The sequence below is a fragment of the Chiloscyllium plagiosum genome, unplaced genomic scaffold (genome assembly GCF_037043375.1).
Source record: "Chiloscyllium plagiosum isolate Xiang-an unplaced genomic scaffold, Cpla_swu_hap1 HiC_scaffold_29, whole genome shotgun sequence".
Taxonomy (NCBI): Eukaryota; Metazoa; Chordata; class Chondrichthyes; order Orectolobiformes; family Hemiscylliidae; genus Chiloscyllium; species Chiloscyllium plagiosum.
In genome coordinates this window covers 12,579,122-12,599,114 of record NW_028270167.1, presented here as the reverse complement: position 1 = coordinate 12,599,114, position 19,993 = coordinate 12,579,122, and the positions used below count along the sequence as shown (strand labels likewise).

General features: G+C 45.8%; 1 protein-coding gene across 7 annotated transcripts in view; it reads left to right on the top strand.

Annotated features, from left to right (window-relative positions):
- The window catches only part of LOC122540641 (E3 ubiquitin-protein ligase DZIP3-like), a 119,139-nt gene that overhangs the window by 89,165 nt on the left and 9,981 nt on the right, over nt 1-19,993 (top strand). For 6 of the 7 annotated variants that reach the window (XM_043676638.2, XM_043676635.2, XM_043676636.2 and 3 more), the window contains 10 exons: nt 2,562-2,613; nt 4,734-4,844; nt 7,265-7,404; nt 7,629-7,697; nt 8,855-8,951; nt 10,056-10,159; nt 12,093-12,183; nt 14,826-14,927; nt 18,194-18,334; nt 18,609-18,766. In XM_043676638.2, the coding sequence (XP_043532573.2) occupies nt 2,562-2,613; nt 4,734-4,844; nt 7,265-7,404; nt 7,629-7,697; nt 8,855-8,951; nt 10,056-10,159; nt 12,093-12,183; nt 14,826-14,927; nt 18,194-18,334; nt 18,609-18,766 (1,065 nt within the window). Of the gene's footprint in view, nt 1-2,561; nt 2,614-4,733; nt 4,845-7,264; nt 7,405-7,628; nt 7,698-8,854; nt 8,952-10,055; nt 10,160-12,092; nt 12,184-13,966; nt 14,177-14,825; nt 14,928-18,193; nt 18,335-18,608; nt 18,767-19,993 lie in introns of those variants that run through there. The other variant, XR_015751972.1, reaches the window with a different exon arrangement.

Sequence of the window (19,993 nt, the reverse complement as noted above, 5' to 3'; positions counted from 1 at the left end):
TCACCGATTCTCCAAAGAGTAACCCACCCAGACCCATTCCCCTGCCCTATTACTCTACATTTACCCCTGACTACTGCAGCTAACGTACACACCCCTGAACACTATGGGCAATTTAGCATGGCCAGTTCACCTGACCTGCACATCTTTGGATTGTGGCTGGAAACCGGAGCATCTGGAGGAAACCCACACAGACACTGGGAGGATGTGCTAACTCCACACAGACAGTCTCCCGAGGCTGGAATTGAACCTGGCTCCCTGGCACTGTGAGGCAGCAGTGCTAACCACTGAGCCACCGTGCTGACCCTAGGTTGCACAACCCTGGGCGCTGTGGGTAATTTAGCATGGCCAATCCATGCTAACCTGGGCATCTTTGGACTGTGGGAGGATACAGGGAGAATGTGCAGACTCCACACTGACTGTCTCCTGAGGCTGGTATCAAACCAGGCTCCCTGGCACTGTGACGCAGCAGCACCACTGAGCCACCGTGACACCGGTATGTCTGGCAACAAGTGACCCCAATCGAGACTGACTTGTTCTGTACTGACTCCTCTCTGTTATTCCCTTTTTTTTTAACTTGTATGAATCCATAAGGTGTGGGCATCGCTGGCTAGGCTGGCATTTATTTCATATCCCTAATTGCTCTTGAGGAGCTGAGTTCTTGAACCCAACTGAATAGCCTATTCTGCCATTTAGAGGGAGATTAAAGCTAGCCACGTTCTCGTGGGTCTGGAGTCACAGGTCAGGATGGTAGATTTCCTTCCCTAAAGATCATTCATGATCAAATGGATTCCTAAAACAATCCAGTAGTTTCACTACTACTACCAAAAGTCAACCTCGCTTCCTGTTATATAAGTTTATCAGTTAACTGCATTTAACATTCCCAGCTGCATTAGTGAGATCTGAGCTCATGGGACTGAGTTCAAATTCCCTCCAATTTTAAATAGGGTTGGAATCCACCCCCCTACCACCACCACCATGGTTCCAATCATAGCCCAGTCTTCTGGGTATGAACAGTTGATCTTCCGTAATTACACCGGCACCACTCCCCACCTCTTCCTCCGCTACATTGATGACTGCATTGGCGCCACCTCGTGCTCCCGCGAGGAGGTTGAGCAATTCATCAACTTCACCAACACATTCCACCCTGACCTTAAATTTACCTGGACCATCTCTGACACCTCCCTCCCCTTCCTGGACCTCTCCATCTCCATCAGTGACGACCGACTTGACACTGACATCTTCTACAAACCCACCGACTCCCACAGCTACCTGGATTACACCTCTTCCCACCCTACCTCTTGCAAAAATGCCATCCCGTATTCCCAATTCCTCCGCCTCCGCCGTATCTGCTCCCAGGAGGAGCGGTTCCACCATAGAACACACCAGATGGCCTCCTTCTTTAGAGACCGCAATTTCCCTTCCCACGTGGTTAAAGATGCCCTCCAACGCATCTCATCCACATCCCGCACCTCCGCCCTCAGACCCAACCCCTCCAACCGCAACAAGGACAGAACGCCCCTGGTGCTCACCTTCCACCCTACCAACCTTCGCATAAACCAAATCATCCGCCGACATTTCCGCCACCTCCAAACAGACCCCACCACCAGGGATATATTTCCCTCCCCACCCCTCTCCGCCTTCCGCAAAGACCGTTCCCTCCGTGACTACCTGGTCAGGTCCACGCCCCCCTACGACCCACCCTCCCATCCTGGCACTTTCCCCTGCCACCGCAGGAACTGTAAAACCTGCGCCCACACCTCCTCCCTCACCTCTATCCAAGGCCCCAAAGGAGCTTTCCACATCCATCAAAGTTTTACCTGCACATCCAATAATATCATCTATTGTATCCGTTGCTCCCGATGCGGTCTCCTCTACATTGGGGAGACTGGGCGCCTCCTAGCAGAGCGCTTTAGGGAACATCTCCGAGACACCCGCACCAATCAACCAAATCGCCCAGTGGCTCAACATTTCAACTCCCCCTCCCACTCTGCCGAGGATATGGAGGTACTGGGCCTCCTCCACCGCCGCTCCCTCACCACCAGACGCCTGGAGGAAGAACGCCTCATCTTCCGCCTCGGAACACTTCAACCCCAGGGCATCAATGTGGATTTCAACAGTTTCCTCATTTCCCCTTCCCCCACCTCATCCTAGCTTCTAACCTCCAGCAACTCGATCCCCTGACCTGTCCGGACTTGTCCGACCTGCCCAGCTCCTTTTCCACCTATCCACTCCACCCTCTCCTCCCTGACCTATCACCTTCATCTCCTTCCCCACTGACCTATTGTACTCTATGCCACTCTCTCCCCACCCCCACCCTCCTCTAGCTTATCTCTCCACGCTTCAGGCTCTCTGCCTTTATTCCTGATGAAGGGCTTTTGCCCGAAACGTCGATTTTGCCTGTCCTCGGATGCTGCCTGAATTGCTGTGCTCTTCCAGCACCACTGATCCAGCTTCTGGGTATCTTGTCCAGTGACATTGCTGCTACGTTTTTTCTATTTGCTAGCTCTGTCAGAAAATAGACCAAAGATTGAATACTGCGTGTATCTTGTGTTTCATGACAGGGAGGAGGATATTCCCCACATATCGCAGCAGGAAATCCGGGAGAAGAATGAGGTAGGAATGAAATTGGGGGAGTGGGATGGATTGATAGCCGGAGTGAGGTATTGCAACAGGCATGAGGGGCTGAATGGTCTCCTGAATATAACATGGAGGAAAATACTCTCTGCTTTGTCTAACTTGTCCTGCACACGTAATGGCGATATGTGCCACACCCAACCCCATCCGAAACTGTGTGAATTCTTGAAAGAGGTGAGAAATCAGATTTTTTAGAAACTTGGGCCAAATTGGCAGGGAGTATTCCAGTCTGTTCCAAACATTGATGGTTGGTGAAATACCTGCCTTCTCTGTAAGGGCTGAATCATCGTCCTGACCTGATACCATCCCAATACACATCATAAACTCGTCTGGAGCTCCCACTCCAAAGCAGGGGAGGGGTGGGGCGGAGCTGCCACTGGGAAATGTGTATTGGATGTAGGTCCTGGAGAGCATTCGTGAGTCTGTACCCCAGCCCAAATCAGGACCCGGGGGAGGAAGACTGTAAAAGAAAGGAAGCAGGAGAGAATTTTTCTTCAACTTCACAAAATAAGTGAAAGCTGTTCACTGGTTCATTTCTCAGGGCCGTGTTTGGGAGACGTCAGTCAACCTGCCTGATTTAAACATTTACACAAAGTGTGGCAGTTAACTGTCAATTGTCACAAACTGGTGCCTTCTCCATGGCAACACCTCCAATAATCTGAGGTAACTTGCCAGCCACAGTGCACTGATGCAGTATGTTTCTTTTTTTTTTCCCTTTGAGTCGATATTCTTACCAACTTTTCTTCCTTTCTCTTTTGTAAAGGATCTTGCTGGAGAAAAGTCCCATAATCTCATAAGCATGTGAGAATTGGCGGCCATTTGACTTTTTATACTTGTTATACCATTCAATGCAATCATGGCTAATCTACTTTAATCCCTTGGCTCACTTGGGGCCAAAATAAAATCTCTTGATCTCTTTCATCCAGCAGTTCTGGATTGGATAATTCTGAAGATTTGCCTCCTTTGAGTGAGGATGGTAATTTCCTTCTTTTAGTCTCCAGACTCCCTGTATTATGGTTTGATGGGACAAGGCATGTCATAGGATAAATGTATGGTTATCCACTTTGGTGGCAAGAACAGGAAGGCAGATTACTACCTAAATGGAGTCAAGTTAGGTAAAGGGGCAGTACAAAGAGATCTGGGTGTTCTTGTACACCAGTCAATGAAGGCAAGCATGCAGGTACAGCAGGTAGTGAAGAAGGCTAATAGCATGCTGGCCTTCATAACAAGAGGGATTGAGAATAGAAGCAAAGAGGTTCTTCTGCAGCTGTACAGGGCCCTGGTGAGACCGCACCTGAAATATTGTGTGCAGTTCTGGTCTCCAAATTTGAGGAAAGACATTCTGGCTATTGAGGGAGTGCAGTGTAGGTTCATGAGGTCAATTCCTGGAATGGCGGGACTAGCTTATGTTGAAAGATTGGAGCGACTGGGCTTGTATACCCTTGAGTTTAGAAGACAGAGGGGATTTGATTGAGACGTATAAGATTATTAAAGGATTGGACACTCTGGAGGCAGGAAACATGTTTCCGCTGATGGGTGAGTCCCAAACCAGAGGACACAGCTTAAAAATAAGGGGTAGGCCATTTAAGACAGAGATGAGGAGAAACCTCTTCACCCAGAGAGTGGTGGGTGTGTGGAATGCTCTGCCCCAGAAGGCAGTGGAGGCCCAGTCTCTGGATTCGTTTAAGAAAGAGTTGGATAGAGCTCTCAAGGATAGTGGAATCAAAGGTTATGGAGATAAGGCAGGAACAGGATACTGATTGAGGATGATCAGCCATGATCATAATGAATGGTGGTGCAGGCTCGAAGGGCAGAATGGCCTACTCCTGCACCTATTGTCTATAGCACAGTCCCAGTTCAGTTCTGCTGCTACCAAATCAGTGCTACCAAATCAGTGCTTCAGTCACTCAGTAGCAATTGGCAGAGAAACCAGAACCATATCCCCTCCACATTTCTGGGGAGCAGTGAGATTCATTGCAGTCACCCACCATTTTCAAGTTGAAAACCTCCCAGCCAACGGGTTCGGCCCCTCACTGTGTGAACTTGCTGAGACTGGTTGATGGGAAGGGGATAGGGATGTAATTAATGTAATTTATTAGTTTGCAGAGTTGGAGGCTGCAGTACGAAGGTGGAAGCTGTTGTGTGAAGAGAAGACCGCACAGTATGAGCAGCTGGTGAAACGGCAGGCAAAGACGCAGGACAGTCACAAGGTCAGTGCTGTAGAAAAGGGAGCCACTTTCCACATTACTGCAGACGAGGCTCACTCTGCAGAGGGCATGTTTCCTTTATGGGCCGACAGTAATCTCTTGACTGACATCAAACTATCTGATCATTATCATATTGCAGCTCAAATACAAACTGAAGGGGTTGCAACGGGGCACACTGAGGTTATGAAAGATGCTATATAAATAAAAATTGGAGAGTAGGACTCAACCATTCAGTTCCATGAGCCTCCTCAGCTATTTAATTTGATTGAGTGACCTACACTTTAACTTCATTTTACCCACCTTGCTTCCATATCTTTTTATACCTTGCTGAGTATAAGCTATTAAACCTGCTTTGAAATTTTCAGTTGACTTCCACTGGCAGGTTTGCTCCCGATTTAGAGTCCTAGATGTGTACAACATGGAAACAGACCCTTCACTCCAACTTATCCATGCCAACCAGATATCCTAAATTAATCTAGTCCCATTTGCCATCATTTGGCCCATATCCCTCTAAACCCTTCCTATTCATGTACCCATCCAGATGCTTTTTAAATGTTATAATTGTACCAGACTCCACCACTTCCTCTGGCAACTCATTCCATATATGCACCACCCATTGCTTAAAAAAGTTGCCCCTCAGGTCGCTTTTAAAACTTTCAAGTCTTCGCTTAAAAATATGCTCTCTAGTTTTGAACTCCTTGCCCTGGGAAAAAGACTTTGGCTATTTACCCTATCCATGCCCCTCATGATTTTATAAACCTCTATAAGGTCATCTTTGAGCTTCGACACTCCAGGGAAAATAGCCCCAGCCTATTCAGCCTTTCCCTATAGCTCCAACCCTCCAGTCCTGGCAACATCCCTGTAAATCTTTTCTGAACCTTTTCAAGTTTCGCAACATCTTTCCTATAGCAGGGAGACCAGAATTGAACGCAGTATTCCAAAAATGATCCTCCCCAAAGTCCTGTACAGCTACAACGTGACCTCCCAACTCCTATTCTCAATGCACTGACCTGTGAAGACATGCTTACTTTCACCACCCTGTCTACCTGCAACTCCACTTTCAAGGAACTATGCACCTACACCCCTCTGCCTCTTTGTTCAGCAACACTCCCCAGGACCCTACCATTAACTGTATAAGTCCTGCCCTGATTTGTCCTATCAAATTGCAGCACTTCACATTTCTCTAAATTAAACTCTATCTGCCACTCCTCGGCCCATCTGACCAAAATCCCGTTGTACTCTGAGAGAATCTTCACAAAAGTTCCGGGGTGAAGAAGCTCCAGTTATGAGGAAAGATTGGAATGGTTGGGGATGCTGTTCTTGGAAGAGGAGATTTGATTGAAATTTTTCAAAATCCTGAGATTTCTGGACAGATGGTCGTGGAGAAATGATTTCTGCTCGTTAAATGGATAGAGAATGAGATGGTACAGATGGAAGAGTAGTGAATGTGATGTCAGTTTAATGACTAGTCCAGCACTTCCCAAAGTGGGGGTCAGCAGCTGAAGCTTTGGGGGCGCGCGTCAGAGGCAGCAATGACTGTTGTGGAACTCTGAGTTAAACTAGCCGTACCCCTGCCTGAAATGGGTCGGTTGGCTGGATGGCTGGTTTGTGATGGAGGGTGACGCCAAAAGCATGGGTTGACTTCCCTCACTGGTTAAGATTACCATGAAGAATCCTCCTTAACCTCTTCCCTGTTGGTTTTCCCTCAGGTTAAACCACCACCAGTTGTCTCTGTCCGATGTGATAGCAGTCCGATGGCCCTCTGGTGCGATGGTGAAATGTTTTGCTTTACTGTTATCCCTGCTGTAACAGGCCCCCACTCTCTCAGTCTCTTCCCCCACCCCCATGTCAACCCATTCTCGCAGACATCACTGAGAAGTAACAATTCTTGAACCTCGAAATGGGTCACAGTTGGGAACGGTTTGGGGAACACCGACCTAACCTTAAAACAGGGGGGTGTTAAGGAAGTGCAGCACTCTGTCAGTAGCACACTGCCCTGTCAGCTTGATGTTTTGTGCTTGAGCAGTGGAGCAGGATTCAAACCCAGAACCTTAGAACACTTAGCAACGTGAGTGCTGCTGATTGAGCCAGAACAAGGTCATTTATTGAATGGTCATTGGATAAACACATGGATGAAAATGGAATAGTGTAGGTTAGATGAGCTTCAGATTGGTTCCACAGGTCAGCGCAACATCGAAGGGCATGTACTGCGCTGTTATGTTTTGTGTTCTAAGGACTATTCCTTTGAACCAAGGCCTGGGATGGGGGAAAGCCACCTAGCTGTAAATTTAAAACAAAAAAATGATTGCCATTTGTTTCTGTGTGGCCAGAAAAGGGGGCGGCCAGAGAGAACTGGAGGTTCAACTGCCGTGTCAGTCTGAGATCAGTCTTGAACTGTAGGGTTTTTTTTAATGTTCTTTCAGCATCAAACAGCAGAGCTTCAGAGGCTGAAACAGGAAATGGAGAACGAGCAGAAAGTGCAACAAAATGATAAGAAAGCTCTTCAGAACCAAATCAAAACTCTTCAAGATGCACTCCAGAGTAAAGAGGAACTGATCAAGAAGTAAGAAGGATTAAACCCCCCCCCCCCACTCCCCCCTCCCCCACCCCCAACCCCCCTGTTTAGCCAGAGCACCCAGGCTACAGTGACTGGGGTCTGTAGTGTGCAAAGCTCAATACTACACTCCCCAGCTGCGTGAGTGACTTGTGTTCTCAGCTTGTTTTGGCATTTTAGAATTTGGGAAGCAGCCAGAGGTGTAAATGGATTTTTTTTCTTTACTTGTCTAGGTCTGAGAAACAGATACAGGCTCAGCAGCAGGAGCTGGAAAGCCAGAAGGACCATTTCCAGCATGAACAGTGAGTGCCAGCTTCCCTCCATCACAGCAGTGATGGCAGTCTTCTCTGTAGTGAAACGGAATCTGTAAATGATGATGGTGACGTACCAGATGACGCTGCTGTAATGCCAGAAGAGCAGATTGGAGAGATGGGGAGAAGTGTGTAGACAGGTCCTAGACACTACACGAGAGAACTGTAGTCAGTAAAGCACGGATATAAATTGTGTGTTACTGTATTGAAGAGAACTTTTCAGAGGACTAGGGAGACACTCGGAAGAGGGGCAGTCAAATAGGGGAAGATAGTTAAGCCAGCAGCACCGTATGGTGTTTGTGGAAACATCCAGAGACACAAAGGAGACGTTTATATCTTGTTTCGAGGTCAGAGTAAAGCATAGAATTTTTTTTGTTGGTCCATAGGATGTGGGTGTGGCTGGCTATGCAAACATTGATTGTTTAACCTGAATTGTTAAGTCTCATCCATATTGCTGTGGGTCTGGAGTCACATATAGATCAGGCAGGTAAATATGCAGATTTTCTTCCCTAAAAGGGAATTAGTGATCCAGATGGATTTTTATGACAATCGACACGCTCACCATTCGGCTGCAGATTTTCATTGAGTTCAAATTATGCCAACAGCCGTGGTGGGATTCAAGCCCATGTCAACAGAACATGGGGACCTAGAGCTCACACATATGGTCCTATGATGTTGTCACTGCCTCCTCTTGCCTTCATGGGATCTAAAGCACTCCTGGATATTGTGAGGTTGTGAAGAATGCTAAGAAAACACTACAAGTCTTTCGTTCCTTGCAGTGCTCTGTGTGGTTGTGTACCTGTACTGTCCTCTGCTGTCTGATTACGGGTGGCTCCATGGCTGCTGGTGCTTTCTCTTTTTCTCACTCACGCATACTCTCTCTCTCTCTCTCTTTCCCTCTCTCTTTCTTTCTTTCTCTCTCTCTCTCTCTCTTTCTCACTCACTCACTCACTCACTCACAAACACACACACACACGTCCTCAGTTAAAGATTTACATGCAGGAAATGTGTTGTACCAGCAGTGGGAGCTGTTTCACAAATGCAGTTGTTTGCAAATGAATTTGAGCACGTTGCTAATTTTCGAGGCTGGTTTCTGTGTGAGTAGAACTGAACTGTACTCCATAACTATTGTGATGCTGTTTGTGCAGAGAACAGTGGGCACAGGAGAGAATTCGTTTGGAGAGGCAATCAGCGAAAAGCAAAGATGAGTTTATTGAGACCATGAGAAGAGCAATGGCTGCGGAGGTAATTCTTTAGCATGACTTGGTCACTGCAGCTAACTTTGGTGAAGTGTTTTGCTTTTACTCTCCCTCTGTCTGCCATGCGAATTGCGCTTTTTAGGTTTTGCATGTCCAGAACCACAGGTAGCTACACCCTTTCATTCCTCTGCTAGTAGAATCACAGAAAATTTGTGGCACAGAAAGAGGCCACTTGGCCCATCATGTTCCTGTCAACGTAACACCCCATCCGCCCCTTCGGCCATGCCTAACCCCACTGTCCAACATTTGGTGTGTAGCTGTATCTTTGGAGGTGCATGTCCAGACATCTTTTTAAATGAGTCAAGAGCTTTTGTTGCTTTTGGGCAGTGACTTACAGACCCCTAAAACCATCTGGGGCAAAGGTGTTTTCCTCAGCTCCCCGCTAATCGTTGTACTCAGCACTGACAGGTAACATTAGTAGCAAAAGCAAGGAGATGCCCCTGTTGTAATAGTTTTGAAATTTGACTGTGGGTGATTTCCTCATTGAATCAGATGATAAATGCATGGTGGTACTGAGCCACTCAGACCTGAAGAGCAGCAGGCTTGGTGCTGGCCCTGTGCAGGACACTTGATCGGCCCCCTCTCTCCATCCCTTTAACCATTTGCACCATCTGCGGCAGCAACCCTCCCGAGACAGCACTTCCAAATGTGTGACTACTGCCACCTGAAGGACAAGGTCAGCAGACACATGGGACCTCCACCCCATGCTGGTTCCCTTCCAAGTCACACACCATCCCAACGTGGGAATATATCGCTGTTCCTTCACTGTCGCTGGATCAAAACCCTGCAGCTTTCCAATGGCAGTGCAGCACTTCATGAAGGCACCTCAGCACCACCTTTACAACAGCAGTTAGGGGAGACCATCACTGCTGGCCCAGCCAATGACATTCTCGATGAAAAGAATAAATAAAACACAGATTATTGTGAGAGAGTGACTCAGAATAAATCGCCAAGCTCAGTGAGGGAATCGGGTGATGTACCTGGAGCAAACTATCAAATGTTGGTAGACTGATTTATTCAGTGGAAGGAAAGGATGGGGAGGTTGCATCCTGAATTTTTCTGAACCACAACTTTCTCGTTGTTCCTCCAGGTTCAGGTGCTGGAGGGCAGACGGGATAAAGGGATTGTTTTCCTTGAGCAAGCTGCAAAGGAAGGAGAGGTGAAACTGTCCAGCTTGAGGCAGAAGCTGATGAGGTAAGAGAGTGTGCGCCGAATGTGAGACTGTGAGCAAATCATGTCAGAGTCTGTATAGTTGTGTTGGTGACATAGTTAACACTTTGCAAATCATAATGACAAAATCTTAGATTTGATTGATTGCTAAAATTATGTTGCTGCGTCCATTATAACAGAGACTCTAAATATAGAGTGCTTTGATTTTGATTTGTTTTTTATAGTCACGTGGATGGTTTAGTAGTTTTGGGTGTCCTGAGGTTGTGAAGGGGTTCTGAGCAAGAATACTATCAAACTCGATACGTTAACTCTGTTTCTCTCTCCATGGATGCTGCCGGAATTGCTGAGTTTCTCTAGCAATTTTCTATTTCTATTTGATGTAAATGCACTTTTCTGACTTCTGTCTGCTATCCCTCCTTGTTTCATAGGCTCTCCACAGGACAGAGATTTTATTGCGTTTGTCATTCTTTTTGACCTCTGCTATGAAGTGGGATTGGCTGGGTTAATAACTAAAGAAACAAAGGCAGGCTCATTTGAAAATGAAATTTTCAATTCATTTCAAATGAACCAGGTTATACGTAGCCCCGGTGTCATATTTGACTGGGAGATGAGTTTGTGAATGCGTTATTAAGACCATCTATTTCCACCTCTGTAGCACTACCAGCCTTCTCCAGATGTGACAATCCTAATACTCACTTGGCTGGTCACCCACATGCTCTGCTTCATAAACTTGACATGCATTTGACACTGATCATTGTGTCCCTACTCATTTCAATGTCCTATTCACCAGTCACCCTAAAGCTCAGTGTAGACCAGAAATTCTGACAGGTTTATGGAGATTACCCAGCTATAACTTGTAGAATGTATCAGTGTAGAAGCCATGTGATGGGGTTCTTGTGGCTAAATGGTAGTGCTCCCACCTCTGAACCAGCAAGCCTGGGTTCAACTCCTGCATGCCCTGGAAGTGTGTCATAACATGTCCAACCAAGTTGCTTAAAATAACTGGAAGTCATGTTTTTAAAGAAAATGGGTTTACAGTGATAGGAAGCTTGCTATTTTTTGTGTATTTCCTGACTTTGATAACTCCACGCCCTTCTGAAGTTGGGGAGGGGGTAGAAACAAGGTTTTAGAAGTGGTCGATTTTTTTTTTTAATGCTGAAGATCAATTATGGGTTCATCAATATTTGTTCAAAAGATAACAGTGGGCTAACATTGCAGAGACTGAGTAAACTCTTTTTTTTTAAGATTGTGGTCACCCTGTTGCACATTTGCAGCTACTTCTCCGACTTTGATCTTGGATTGTGAGAGGGTAACCCCGGGTTTATGGTCACAGCACTCAGAGCGGTGCAAATGCAGGGTACAGGTTACTCAGAGGAGCTAAAAGAATCACACACAGTGGTGCTTTTTAAACCTGTTTGCACTGAAATCTCAAAAACACAGTTTCAAATGTTAAAATACTCCCCTTATATGAAGTAACAAAAATAAAAACATACTGTGACTCCGACAAATAGACAGCTGACTGTTTCCTTGTGTGAATGAGCTTTTACTTGCATTTATCAAAAGAAACAGTAGCAGGCCATACTGCCACTCAAACCTGTTCTTGTGTCCTAGTAGATCAGCCATGTTCTTATACCTCAACTGCACCTTTTGTGACCCAGTGACTTGTACATGTAGCTTCCGCACCTATATATTTTTGAATGCTGTTGTTTATTTGGATGCGTAGTACTCGCTGGTTCAGACTGTTGATACATCCCATGGGGTTGGTTTATCAATAAAGAGAAATATGAGCTGAACCATGCACAGCAACATTACAATCAAAATCGCAGGGTTAGTGCTTCGACTGTTTCTGCGTGAGCTGCATAGCCAGCTACATTAGCATTGACGGGGAGAGTGACCAGGATCTCTATGCTGTGAAGGTGAGGGGCTGGTTTTAAAGATCTTTCTTCTGTCCCCGCAGCACGCCTACGGTTCAGATTGACGTCAAGGCTGCGATGCTGGCATATGAGCTGGTGCTCGCTGACATCAAGTCAAAAATACACCAAACAGTGGTCAGTATTTGGTTTTACAAAGATTTTGTGGTCCGTTCTCTTGTGCGTCCTCCCTGTGTCAGACACGACTCCGTCGGTAGCACTGCGGTCTCTGAATCGCAGGGATTCGAGCCTACGTCCCCACTCCAGGGCTCGTAGCTCCGATTTGATCCCGAGGGAATGCCACACTATCAGCGCTGCCATCTTTCACGGGAAGTGTTCGGGTGGGACCATTCCTGGCTGAGATGTGAGAGATCCCAAATTGTGAGAGTGGAGGAATTATCTCTGGTGGCCTGGTCAATACTTATCCCTCCATCAACCATCAGAAAGACAGATTTTCTGTTCTTTGTCACGTAGCTTGTTGTGTACAAAATGGCTGATGGGTTTTCTACGTGGCAACAATGACGACACTTCAAGTACTTTATTGGTTACGGAAGCGCTTTGAGTCATTTTAGTGGTCATTTTTGTTTCAATTCCTCTGCTTTGCACTGTCTGGGAATGTCCTTAGATCCAGTGAGATGTGGAGCTGAGCAGTTTTTTTTGTTCCCAGACTCCTGTGGCTTACTGCGTCAAACATGGCCTACCAGAATGGAAGACAGAACATTCCTTTATCGCTTCCAACTAGCCCTCTGCCCCAACTCCCTTATCTTTATCACCGCACCTCATTCCTCTCCCCCCCCCCCCCAACTCAACTCCTCACCCAACACAATATAGTCTCCCCAGTGAAAAGACCCAAGGACAATAATGCACAATAACCTGGGAAACTGCCCTGTCTGTGTGAGGTCACCAACATTAGGCTTGAAGATTATGGACCAAGTGTTAACTATCAAAAAGTATGGTGCTGAAAAAGCACAGCTGGTCAGGCAGCATCCAAGGAGCCGGAGACTTGACGTTTCGAGCATAAGCTTTTCATCAGGACTGACATTGCTGATGAACAACTTATGCTCAAAACATCGATTCTCTTGTTCCTCAGATGCTGCCTGACTGGCTATGCTTTTCCAGCACCACACTTGTTGACTCTAATCTCCAGCATCTGCAGTCCTCACTTTCTCCAAATATTCACTATCCCAACGATTTCTGTCTGACACTGATCTCTGTTCTAACGTCTTGAGAGTTGACATTCACTGTTCCAATCGGGCAATACTTTCCAAAGACTCCATATCCTTGGAATATGAGAATCGGCCATATTCCAATCCATTTGTACTCGAACATCCCATGGCCCTCATTTTAGATTTTAGATTTTAGATTACATTAGATTATATTACAGTGTGGAAACAGGCCCTTCGGCCCAACAAGTCCACACCGACCTGCCGAAGCGCAACCCACCCTTACATTTACCCCTTACCTAACTCTATGGGCAATTTAGCATGGCCAATTCACCTGACCTGCACATCTTTGGACTGTGGGAGGAAATCGGAGCACCCGGAGGAAACCCACGCAGACACGGGGAGAACGTGCAGACTCCACACAGTTAGTTGCCTGAGGCGGGTATTGAACCCGGGTCTCCGGCGCTGTGAGGCAGCAGTGCTAAATCTGGAATAAGCTATCAGTCAGATCAGTATCCAGCCTTTTACTTATTTAGAATCCCTACAGTATGGAAAAAAGCCATTTGGCCCATTGAATATGCACCAACACTCTGAAAAGCATCCCAGACCTAGCGCCCACCCCCCCCGCCACACCCCACCTTGACCCTATTCCCGTAACCCCACGTTTCCTATGGCTAATCCACCTAGCCTGTACATCCCTGGACTCTACGGGGCAATTTCCCATGGCTAATCCACCTAACCTGTACATCTTTGGACAGTGGGAAGAAACCAAAGCACCCAGAGGAAACCCATGCAGATGCGGGGAGAACGTGCAAAATTCACACAGTCGCCTGAGGGTGGAAATGAACCCAGGTCCCTGGCACCGTGAGGCAGCAGTGCTAACACTGAGCCACTGTCCCGCCCAAAGTTAGCAGAGCTCTATACAACTCTCTTACTGTCTAAATCTTCACTGATGGAAGCAGACCAAGGTATGTGACCACGTCAGAGGTGGGTGAGATTCTTTAAGCTGCAAATCCCATCTTTATGATTGAAAACCTCTCAAGGTTCCCTTTTCTGTTTTCACAAGGTCACTCCCACTTTGCAAAAACGTTCATCCTTCTTCAAACCCTGACGTGGGTGTATTTTATGTGCCAATGCTGTACTCATTCTGGGCTTAGAACCTTGCTGTATCACACAATCATCACTTAAAATCTAAAAAGAGAGAGGGGGAAGACAGTGAATAGAAAACTGAGTCCACAGTTAACCCTTAGTGGGAGAAAGTGCTAGAGATCAGAGTCAAGAGTGTACTGCTGGAAAAGCACAGCAGGTCAGGCAGCATCCGAGGAGCAGGAGAATCGATGTTTCGGGCATAAGCTCTTCATCAGGAATGGTGATGAGGCGCTTATGTCCGAAACATCGATTCTCCTGCTCCTCGGATGCTGCCTGACCTGCTGTGCTTTTCCAGCACTACACTCATTAACTCTTAGTGATCCAGTTTCCATGATTTTCGAATGATTGGTTTAGCTATTGCAATAATAAAGCTACTTCAGCCAAATAAGTGGTAAGCATTGATTGTTCAAATAGTGCAAGAAATGCTTTACCTTTTGGTTATTCATGGTTGTTCTTTTGTTACATCAGAGTACCTTCAGTGAACAGATTGACCTGATTCGGAATGGAGCAAAGTTGTGTAACATGCCGCAGGTCCCTGTCTTCTTGCCTCCGTCTCAGACTGATTTCATGGTAAGTGTTGAGTTTGAACATATGGATTAAGAGCAGGAATAGTCCATTTGGTTCCTCTAGCCTGAACCACCATTCTCTAAGATTATGGCTGGTTTTAGCTCCACATTCTTGCCTATCCCGGTAACCAGCAACTCCCTCATTAGTCAAAAATTAATCTACCTCGGCCTTAAAACTATTTGATAGTTCCTGCTTCCACTGCTTTCTGGGGAAGAGAGTTTCTAAAAACTTGTGACCCTCTGAGAGAAAAATTCCCCGATGTCCCCGAGTTCCTCTCGATGCATTCTGGCAGTCGAGCCCCCACAGGATTTTGTATGTCTCCACATATGACTTGAAAATGTCCTAGAATCCCCTCCCTAACAGCATTTTGGGTCTACCCACAACTCGTGGACTGCAGTGGTTCAAGAAGGCAGGTCATCATCACGTTCTTGAGGGCAACTAGGGACAGGTAATAAATGCCCACATCCCATGAGTGAATAAATAGAAAAAAGGTCACCCCCTCATTCTTTTAAACTCCATTGGCTGTAGGCCCACCTATCTGATTCTTCTTCATAAAACAATGCCCCCAAGTATCTTCTCTGAACAAAAGTTCTAATAAATTAACATCTTAAAGGAGTCCAATTTAGTGAACAGTGATGTGGCCACATCAATACTCAATACAAATAGCCCTTCCTGTGCTATTCCATTGCCCTTGCAATAAATGATGACATTCTGTTTGCATTCCCAATCACTCACTGTAACTGTATGGACTTTTTGTGACTTATGTACTCGCTTGCCCAGATCCCCCTGAACTTTAGAAGTATATAATCTCTCCCCATTTAAATAACAGACTGCTTTTCTATTCTTCCCCTCAAACAGAACAGGCTCAAAATTGATGTCGAGGAGCGTACGGAGGTACAGGCTATTAGACTAGACAGGATTGAGGTTCACAAGGAGGGAGTGTTAGCAATTCTGGAAAGTGTGAAAATAGGCAAGTCCCCAGGGGCTGTTGGGATTTAGCCTAGGATTCTCTGGGAAGTCAGGGAGGAGATTGCAGAGGCTTTGGCTTTGATCTTTACATCATTATTGTCTGCAGGAATAGTGCCAGAAAACTAGAGGATAGCAAGTATTGTTCCCTTGTTCAAGAAGGGGAGTAGAGACAACCCTGGTAATTATAGACCAGTGAGCCTTACTTCGGTTGTCGGTAAAGTGTTGGAAAAAGTTATAAGAGATAGGATCTATAATCATCTAGAAAGGAATAAGTTGATTAGGGATTGTCAACAGAGTTTTGTGGAGGGTCGGTCTTGCCTCACAAACCGTATTGAGTTCTTTGAGAAGGTGACCAAGCAGGTGGATGTGGATAAAGCGGTTGATGTGGTGTATATGGATTTCAGTAAGGCATTTCATAAGGTTCCCCACGGTAAGCTATTGCACGAAATACAGAGGCATGGGATTGAGGGTGATTTAGTGGTTTCGATCAGAAATTGGCTAGCTGAAAGAAGACAGAGGGTAGTCGTTGGTGGGAGTTGTTTATCCTGAAGTTCAGTTACTAATGGGGTACCGCAAAGATCTACTTTGGGGCCACTGCTGTTTGTCATTTTTATAAATTACCTGGATGAGAGCGTAGAAGGATAGGTTGTTAAATTTGCAGATGACACTAAGGTCAGTGGAGTTGAGGATATTGCCGAAGGATGTTGCAGGTTACAGACGGACATAGGTAAGCTGCTGAGCTGGGCTGAGAGGTTGTAAATGGAGTTTAATGCAGAAAAGTGAGGTGATTTACTTTGGAAGGAGCAAAAGGAATAAAGAGTACTGGGCTAATGGTAATGGTACTTGGTGGTGTGGATGAGCAGAAACTTCGGTATCCATGTACATAGACCCCTGAAAGTTGCCGTCAGGTTGATAGGGTTGTTAAGAAGGCAAACGGTGTGTTACATTTTGTTAGTAGAGGGATTGGGTTTTGGAGCAATTAGGTCATATTGCAGCTGTACAAAGCTCTGGAGAGGCCGCGTTTGGAGTATTGCATACAGTTCAGGTCACCGCATTATAGGAAGGACATGGAAGCTTTGGAAAGGGTTCAGAGAGATTTACTAGGATGTTGCCTAATACGAAGGGAAGGTCTTACGAGGAAAGTCTGACGGACTTGAGGCTGTTTTCGTTTGAGAGAAGAGGGTTGAGAGGTGACTTTTTTAGACATACAAGATAATCAGAGGGTTAGATAGGGTGGACAGTGGGAGCTTTTTTTCCTCGGATGCCGATGGCTAGCACAAGGGAACATAGGTTCATTTCCAGACGTTTCATCACCCTACCAGATAACATCTTCAGTGGGCCTCCAGGCGAAACACTGCTGATAATTACTGCTTTCTATTTATATGTTTGGGTTTCTTTAGGTTTCAGTTAGTGTAACAAACACTACATTGGACGAACAGGCAGAAAACTAGCTACCAGGATACATGAACATCAACCAGTCACAAAACGACATGACCCACTCTCACTAGTATCCTTACGTACAGATAAGGAAGGACACTACTTCCTTATCTTCCGGAGGCCCACTGAAGATATTACCTAGTGGGAGATGGAACGTCTGGAAATGAACCTTCTAGCTCAGCAAGCAAATTTACATCCAGAACCTCAACCTGAACTACAAATCTTCTCAAAACTTGTCTTCTTCACTGTCCTCTCTACCTGCGACTCTACTTTCAAAGAGCTAAGAACCTGCCCTCCAAGGTGTCTCAGTTCAGCAACACTCCCTAGGATCTTACCGTTAAGTGTATAAGTCCTACTAAGGTTTGCTTTCCCAAAATGCAGCACCTCGCATTTATCTAAATTAAACTCCGTCTGCCACTCCTCAGCCCACTGGCCCATCTGATCAAGATTCCGTTGTAATCTGAGGTAACCTTCTTCGCTGTCCACTACACCTCCAATTTAGGTGTCATCTGCATACGTACTAACTATATCTCTTATGTTCATATCCAAATCCTTTACTCAGAGTACTAGGGGTGTGGAACACCCTGCCTGCAACACTTGTAGACTTGCCAACTTTAAGGGAATTTAAATGGTCATTGGATAAACATATGGCCGAGAATGAAATAGTGTAGGTTAGATGGGCTTCAGATTGGTTCCACAGGTCTGTGGAACATTGAGGACCGAAGGGCCTATACTGCGCTGTAATGTTCTAATGTTCTATAATTACAGAAATGTAAAAATCTTAAACATATACCAGATGCTTTGGGACTTTGCTGGCTAAGTAAAGCTTGCATATAAAAATTTTTAAATCTACTTTTGTTTAGCATATCTACATGGCAAAGCAAAAAGAGCTCCTGGCTGCCAGTGGATTTCCCACAAATAACACCAGCCAGGGAACATCCTCGACAGTGCCAGCATTTCCCCCGGGATTGGCTCCATTGAACAATCAAATAGGAATAACACAGGTAAGCCAGGACACGTTTCCATATGGATTTTATTTGTATTCTGATTGGGAGAAAGGAGTTTTACTTGATTCTGTTTTTATAGGAAAAGTCATAAAAGCTCAAGAGCCCATTGGATAGTAGTGGTTCTGGTCTCCACTTTTAACATAAAATCCATTCCTTTGTTCAATCCATGCTCTCCAGTTCCATCCACAGATGGCTGCTTCATTTCTGTGAACATTTACATTCTTAATTAGAACACTGCTCTCATTTAAAATCTGCTTGGAAATTGTTACAGCGCTCGATGTCCCCAGGGTTATCAGTGCAAACGTCATCTGGGTTACCGCATCAAACACCTGTTGGTCCGGGTAATCCCAGCCAAACTGGTGGATCAACTCAAAACCATTTGGAACGACTTCTGGAGCAATTGACTGAGCTGTTCCCGAAACATAACAGGTAAAACAAAAACTGGAGTCTGAAGAAGACTTGCTGGGACTGAGGGGCCCCATCGTGGATATTTATTTTTATAAGTCTCTAGATTGATTAGGAAACCTGACTGTTAGGAGTCAGAAGGGCAGTCATGTCTGTGGAAACACCGGGAGGTTTAAAACCTCCCTCTACCATCACAGGACCCAGTTATATTACCCAAGAGATGGGATTGTGAGCAGTGCATTGACTTCACTTTGCATTCTGAACTTGAGGCTACACAAAACTCTGTCTTAGCTCATTATGAACCAATTGATGGACTTGCACTCTCTGACATACATTGGCTCCCAGTCAAGCAATATCTTGTTTTTAAAATTCTTCCCCATGTTTTCAAATCCCTCTATGACCTCACCACTCGCCCTGTGGGTGTCCCCTCTCATATATTCGAAGCTTCCGTAACACCACTCTCTACGATCTGTGCTGCTGGAATTCTGGCCTTGGGAGCATCTCCAGTTTAAATCGCTTTGCCGTTGATGTGTTTTTCTTCACTTGCCTGAGCTTAGGACCAGCATTCCAAAGCCCCTCCCTTTCCCTTAAAAGCTGTATCTTTTACCATGTTTTCGGTTTCTGAATTAATCTCCTCGTGTGACTTGGTTTGGTAGTTTATACCACTGCTGTGAAGAGCCTTCCGTTATGTGAAAGGTGCCATATAAATGACAGTTATTATGAGCTACCTATTGGGTCAATCCAGTCTGTCAGGTGGTTTGTGAAGGTGTTATCTTCAGAATCGACTTGCTCCATTCACCTGTTTTCCTTCTCTCCTCTCTTGAAGGCACTTGGTTGTGCCAAGAACCATATGGTATGTCTGCTACAAGGCATTACCTCATCAGAATCCTGGTCAGACCATTAAACTATGAAGAGCGTTGCAGATCTGTGTGATTCTCCAATTTCCGGATCTACACGTACGGCAGTGGTGCTGATTGGGAGGGGCTGCTGTGGTGAATTGTTACTTCTCGGGGAGCTAACTGGATATGCTGCTGCGTGGTTGTAGCTGTGATGCTACTTATGGTGAAAGAGTCTGTATTGATTGCTTCACCTCACTCCTGAAGGAGTAAGCAAGTTAATGCTAGTTTGAGCAGGGGAAGAAACTGAAGACTGAGGATGCATTGGGTTGTAGTATCACGTCCTCTGTTTGAATCTTTTATGATTCTGTCCATTTCAATGTGCCATTTGCTCAGTAGTAGCATGTATTTTCCA